Genomic DNA, 6860 nt, shown 5'->3' with positions numbered 1-6860 from the left:
AAGTAAAATTAATTATTAATAATAAATATATACGTAATAAAATAAAAATAATAAATTGTTTTAAATAAAATTATTATAAAATCTTCATTTATATAAATTTTCTCACTTTTGTCTATAATAATCTTTTTTTTACATCAATATAATTTATTTATTTATTATTTGGTATAAATCTACGGATATGTGAATCAAATCCACGAATATATATGTGATATTCGTAACCCAACTCAATTAAAGTGTGGATTATCACGTGGAATGGATCATATTTGCAAATATCGAATCAGATACTGACAAATATCGTAGATTTATGGATATAATTGGATCGTCTCTATTTTTTAAAACAATTAAAGAAGTAAAGTATAATCTCTTACCTTTAATTTTATAAGTGGGACCAAGTACAAATACGAGAGAGAGTAATTGAGGGTTAAAGATTACACTTTACACTCTCAATTTTCCCTATTTTTTTCACATGCAAAGCTAGTTTCCTTTGTTGTACATCAACATTGCATGAAGATTAATTTTTTTTGTTTTTGGGACATGGAGATTAAATTTCTTTAAACAAAAAATATCTTTTGTTTTTGGACAAGAAACTATAAATGACTTGGTAACACACACATACATATAAAGACAAGAGAAAGGCCTCTATGATTTTGGATAAACAAGGATTATAAAATTTAGTGGAGGCCCTTTTTTCCTTTTTGGTGTAATTTGTAGGTGAAAGTATCCTACAAAGTGTGGAAGACGCAAGGGGTCCAATATAAATGGGCCTTTGGGCCTATAAATGAGGACCCTCCCTAGTCCCTACAAAACTCTAGAACTTGGGAGGAGACGAGAGATGATGAATTGAGTGAGAGCAATGTATATATAGTTGATGGTAACATGCGGTGATGAGTTTAGCCATGTAAGAGACGATTAAATTAAATTTGGACCGTAATCTTGTTGAATGTTGAGGGAGGAACCATAAGCTAAGCCATATAATTAATTACAAGAGGAACCTCCCTCCATCAAAGCCATATTCAACCTACCATGACCCTCACTTCTTCTTCTTCTTCTTCCTCCAATTTCACCTTCGACTTCAACCCTCATCTTTCTTCTAAACCTTTTCGGCCACGGGAGTTTCGCGTTTTCAGGCGCCCAAGGCTGAAGCATAAGCATAAGCACAAGCGCATGGCCATGCCCACACTACTCGCCTGCTCTATGCCACCAGAATCTTCACCCTCCCCCTTCGAGAATCTCTTCCAGAGCTTAATCACGCACTACCCTTCCGTCAACTCCCTTGATTTCATCACTCCCGCCCTCGGTTTTGCCTCCGGCGCCGCACTCTACATCTCCCGCATTAATTCCCCCAAGAAACCGCTGCCCGCTCCCGATATTGGCGAGTGGATCCTCTTCTCCAGCCCCACGCCTTTCAACCGCTTCGTTCTTCTGCGCTGCCCTACGGTGTCCTTTGAGGCCGACGCCAGCCAGAAGCTCGTCACGGAGGAGAGGCGTTACGTCACCATCAACAGCGGCAGGATCGAGGTCAGGGATTCGGAGTGTGACGAGAAGGCGGAGTGCTTGAGCTTCCAGAGAGTGTGCGTGAGTACAGAGGATGGAGGTGTTGTTTCGTTGGATTGGCCTTCCAATTTGGAGTTGGAAGAGGAGCGTGGTTTGGATTCTACTCTGCTGCTTGTTCCTGGAACTACAGAAGGAAGCAATGAGAGGAACATAAGGAGGTTTGTGGTTGAATCTCTCAAGAGAGGCTTCTTTCCTGTTGTCATGAATCCCAGAGGATGCGCCCGTTCACCCCTCACCACTCCCCGGTATCGTTTTTTTTCCCTTCTTCATTGATGCTTATGCTATGTATTTATTGCATTTGCATCAATCAATAATCCACTCATGTACAAGTAGTTAGGGATTCAGAATCAACCAAAGGGTTATGATATGTACTATTCTTTCCCTGTGTAATATATTGGAATGGCCGAATGGGAGTACCTTATATTAATGGTTAAGATAGGTGAACATGGTAGGGACTTCTTAACTACTTTATGTTATGTAGGTTATTTACGGCTGCTGACAGTGATGATATCTGCATAGCTATAAACTATATCAACAAGGCAAGGCCTTGGACAACCTTGATGGGTGTTGGCTGGGGATATGGTGCAAACATGCTGACAAAATACCTGGCAGAGGTTGGGGAGAGAACACCGCTCACGGCAGTCACGTGTATAGACAATCCTTTTGATTTGGATGAAGCTACAAGGACATCACCTTACCATAATATTTCCGATCAGAAACTCACCAGTGGACTCATAGATATTCTACAAACCAATAAGGTAAACTAGTTACTTTCATTCTTTACTTAACCTGCATTGAGATAACCCATGCAATCTGATTTCACATATGCATTTGTATTCTATTATATGTCACATATCTCTTAACAGCATTTATTATGATTTCTCTGGAAATCATTCTATACAAACATATCAATCTATAGGCACTGTTTCAAGGCAAAACAAAAGATTTTGATGTGGAAAAGGCTCTGTTGGCAAAATCTGTACGTGACTTTGATGAAGCAATATCTATGGTATCTTATGGGTTTGGAGCAATACAAGACTTTTATTCAAAATGCAGCTCACGGAATGTGATTAGGGATATCAAAATTCCTGTTCTCTTCATACAGGTAAACATGCATTACTTTTTATGCCAACATCTCCATTATGTTCTATATGCATTACTTTCATGTGATTTGTTATTTGCCAAGTGCTAACTTCCCTATGCATGCATGCAAATCCACAAGACTTACCATTATGTAATTTTATCAGAGTGATAATGGGATGATTCCAGCTTTCTCAGTTCCACGCAATCTGATTGCAGAAAATCCATACACAAGCCTGCTCCTATGTTCTTGTTCACCATCTAGTGTTATTGATACTGACAGGTCTGCTATGTCATGGTGCCAGCTTCTAACAATCGAGGTAAACCTCTCTTGCTATCTAATTATGCATGACCATGTTGTCTTATTTATTTATTTATTTATTTTATTTATTTAAATATATTTATTATTCCTCAAGTTTGGAATTCTTCTAGCCGTGTCTTTTCTATTCTATTGTTTTGAGTGTTATTTTATGTGTGTTATATTTGTAGTGGCTCACAGCTGTGGAGCTTGGACTCTTAAAGGGACGTCATCCTCTTCTGACAGATATAGATGTTACCGTAAATCCTTCTAAGGGACTGGCTGTTGTAGAGGAAATAAGACCGGATAAGAATGATAAAGCGAGGAAATTGTTGGATCTTACTCGATCGGATGCATTTAATGGATATTTGGTTGATCCTACTCAAGATTTTCTCGAAGAAAGTAATACTGATGCCAACCTCAATGTCAGGCCCAAACAGGATTTACAAAGTAATCTTTACCATGAAGATATGAGATTGCAAGTAAAAAATGGTGCTTTACAGGAGACAAGCTCCACTGATGCCAAACTAATTCAAGAAGGGAATGTCGGCTCTATAGATGGTGAAAATGGTCAAGTTCTACAGACAGCACAAGTGGTAATAAATATGCTTGATGTTACCATGCCTGGTACTCTAACAGAAGAGCAGAAGAAAAAGGTAAAGTTTAATGTGTTATCTGCGAGGTGCCATTTCTTTGTTTGTCGGGTTTATTTATGTTCTATCACACCATTGTTTCTTCACCTTCCCCCGTATTGGTAAATGTATACACAAATATCCCTCCTGCGGTTGAAGCTTTTCCTTTAATCATATCAAAGATTCATATCATTCTGAATTGAATTGTAATTCTTCATGTTTATTTTTTGATAACAGTTTCTGATCATTTGACTATTTATTTTATATAAATTTTCAAAATTGGCTATTATTCATTCTTTGCTCTTATGGACTTGGTTAATTGGATGTTAAAGTTTCAATCAATTACCAAAAACTTTTGGACTATTGGTCTACGAGAATATGATTATGTTATTTTGTCCCCCTCCCTCCCCCTTTTTTTTTTATGTTTATGTGGCTTCATGATGTTTCATGTTGTTTAGAGGATAAAAATCTCACTTTTATACTAGTGTATGCTTTGCTAGAAATAGTGTCTAACTTATGGCCTTTAAAAACAGGTGTGGCATCGGTTGGTTTTCTACATCGATTTGTATACAATGATATATTTACTTGTATGCTTGCGTAAATTTTAGCTTGGCTTTAAAGTTTTGTATTGCGGTGACGTTTGTTACTAATTTGAAGGTATTAACTGCTGTGGGTCAAGGAGAGACACTCATGAAAGCTTTGCAAGATGCTGTGCCAGAAGATGTTCGTGGGAAGTTAACAGATTCTGTGACTGCAATTATGCATGCACGTGGGTCTGAATTGAAGTTTGATAAGATTCTTCATATTCCTCAGTCCCGCGAAGCATTATCAGGTAAAAAGAACCAAGAAAAATCCAGAGTATCATCAGGTACTGAAGGTGTGTTAGCTGATCAGTCCTCATCGAATCAGATGAAAAAGACTAGTGGTTCTGTTGGTGGCTCTGACAATGTATCAGACGGCACGGGCAAGCCTGCTGGAAAAACAGAAACAGAAGTTCTTCCCTTGGAGAAATCATCAAATTCAGGAAATTTAACCCAATCTCAAGAATCCGGCAATGAAGTTGGTTCTTCTAGTACTTCTAGGGCGGAAACTAGTGAGTCTAGAGACAATAATGGCACCGAAGAGGAGTTAAAAGAAAAAAACACTGATATTGATCATGGTGAGAAGGGATCTGAAACAGGTGCAAAACCATACACTCCGAACCAACCTGCTGAGGTAGTTCGCATTGAAGCAGAAGCTGGTGCTGAACAGAAAAACCCAAACAGTGAAATGGCTAGAACAGACATGAAGGAAGAGAGTAATGTTCAGAAGGTTGAGCAAAAAAGTCAGGATCTCTCAAATGATCAAAGTAAAATGACATTAACAGATGCAAAAGATCTGTCTTCGCCTCCTAGGCCCTCTGAGCACCAAACAACAGAAGGGGAAGGTGATCAAAGTAAAATGACGTTAACAGATGCAAAAGATCTGACTTCGCCTCCTATGCCCTCTGAGCACCAAACAACAGAAGGGGAAGGTAATGATAGTGAGAAGAAAGACAACAAAAATACACAGCATATTTCACATCAAACTAACTCAACTAGATCTGATTCTAGTTCTGCTGCCTTTAGTGTTTCTCAAGCATTGGATGCCTTAACCGGGATGGATGATTCCACCCAAGTGGCTATCAATAGTGTGTTTGGTGTAATAGAAAACATGCTATCTCAGCTTGAGCAGAGCTCAAACAACAAAGGTGAAGACAAGAATGGAAAAGACTTTGAACGGGAGTTAGGAGAAAAGAAGCATTCTGATGATCAAAGCATGGATTCCAAGACATCTGGTGGTTCTTCTGGCAAAAATCACAACAATGCCGTGTGCTTGGAGAGTTATTCTTGTGATAAAGGGGAACAACTAACTAATACCCTCAACACAACTAACAGGAGCGGAGTCTTCAATTCTGAAAATTGTGACTCTGAAAACCATATAGTTCATAAAGGAACTAATATGAATAGTCAATTGATTGACCAAAGATTTCTCTCTCATAAATGGGATGGACAACAACCAGTAAATAGAATGCCACTCTTATATGGGGACTCTCCCTATAATGAATACCTCCGTAAATGTCTTGTTTCAAAGATTCCTTCCAAATCACTTGATTTAGACACCACAACTGCATTGTTTCTTGACTACTTCCCAGCAGAAGGTCAATGGAAGCTCTTTGATCAACCACAAAACATAGAAAATGCTGCTAATTACCCTGCAACTAGCGAGGAGGCTGTATTAAAGATGAAGGCCCACTCATCTGCAAAATCTTCTGATGCACAGGAGTATATTGAACCATCATACGTAATATTAGATACTGACAAAAAACAAGAACCTATCGAAGAGTTCGTGTCATCAGACACTATGAATGAGGTGATTGATACAAGTGAGCAGTCAGAGGAATTGATCCAATTTGTGAAAAAGAGAGTATTAGATGCTTTGAAGATAGAAGTTGGTCGCAAGCTGAATGCATCAGAAATGAATGAAATGAAATTGATACTTGAAGTAGATCTCGAACATGTGGCGAATGAGATATCACTTGCTGTTGCACATAGTAAGGTGCAATTATGTACAGAAGGTCAATTTCATATTGTACAGGGTGATGCAGAGAAAATTGGAACTCTTGATGGGGAGCATATCATTGGTGTAATTTCATCCTCTGTTCAGGAAACGGGTTACCTGAGACTAGTGATGCCTGTTGGTGTTATTGTAGGGTCCATCTTAGCTGCCTTGAGAGAATATTTTAATGTAACTACGCTTCAAGATAATGTACAGAGAGTATCTCATAGTGATGAAAATGAGGAAAAACCTGGCAAAAAGAATTATGGCAACGTCACTGTTGCTGAGATAGATCAAGTGCCCCTAGAGAAGAGTAGTTTGGAGAATCCCACCAAGAGAGAGGAGGCAGAAAGTATATCAGAAAATTCGAGCAAAAATACTGTCATGGTTGGCGCTGTTACAGCTGCTCTAGGTGCTTCTGCTCTACTTATGCAACAAGAGGTATTAGTTCCATCAATTCATAATGGTTTCTGCCTTCTTTGTTGCACTGTAAACATCTATACATGTAGATATGGGTTATTTTTTTGTCTTAGTATTTGATCTATTTAACTATATTTTGGATATAGGTAATTAGGAATGACATTGAAGCATTTCAGTATGTGCTCAACTGCTCACAATTCCTTTTAGGAAACCTGATGTTAAGAATACCTTAATGTATCTATTCCTTTTATATTGTACATGATCTTTTTTTTTTCCCTCCCCCCCCCCCCCCTCTTTTT

At 38.4% G+C, this 6860-nt stretch overlaps 1 protein-coding gene across 2 annotated transcripts in view; it reads left to right on the top strand.

Moving 5' to 3' along the window:
- LOC107638420 overlaps positions 846-6860 on the top strand; it is a 10987-nt gene continuing 4972 nt past the window's right edge. The window contains exons 1-6 of one of the 2 annotated variants that reach the window (XM_016341673.2): positions 846-1799; positions 2036-2312; positions 2474-2659; positions 2802-2954; positions 3124-3588; positions 4222-6582. In XM_016341673.2, the coding sequence (XP_016197159.1) occupies positions 1024-1799; positions 2036-2312; positions 2474-2659; positions 2802-2954; positions 3124-3588; positions 4222-6582 (4218 nt within the window). In that variant the 5' untranslated portion in view covers positions 846-1023. The remainder of the gene's footprint in view (positions 1800-2035; positions 2313-2473; positions 2660-2801; positions 2955-3123; positions 3589-4221; positions 6583-6860) is intronic. The other variant, XM_021120269.1, reaches the window with a different exon arrangement.

Source organism: Arachis ipaensis, chromosome B04, assembly GCF_000816755.2.
Source record: "Arachis ipaensis cultivar K30076 chromosome B04, Araip1.1, whole genome shotgun sequence".
Taxonomy (NCBI): domain Eukaryota; kingdom Viridiplantae; phylum Streptophyta; class Magnoliopsida; order Fabales; family Fabaceae; genus Arachis; species Arachis ipaensis.
Note: the sequence above shows the minus strand (reverse complement) of the source record. Positions and strands in the feature narration are given on the sequence as shown.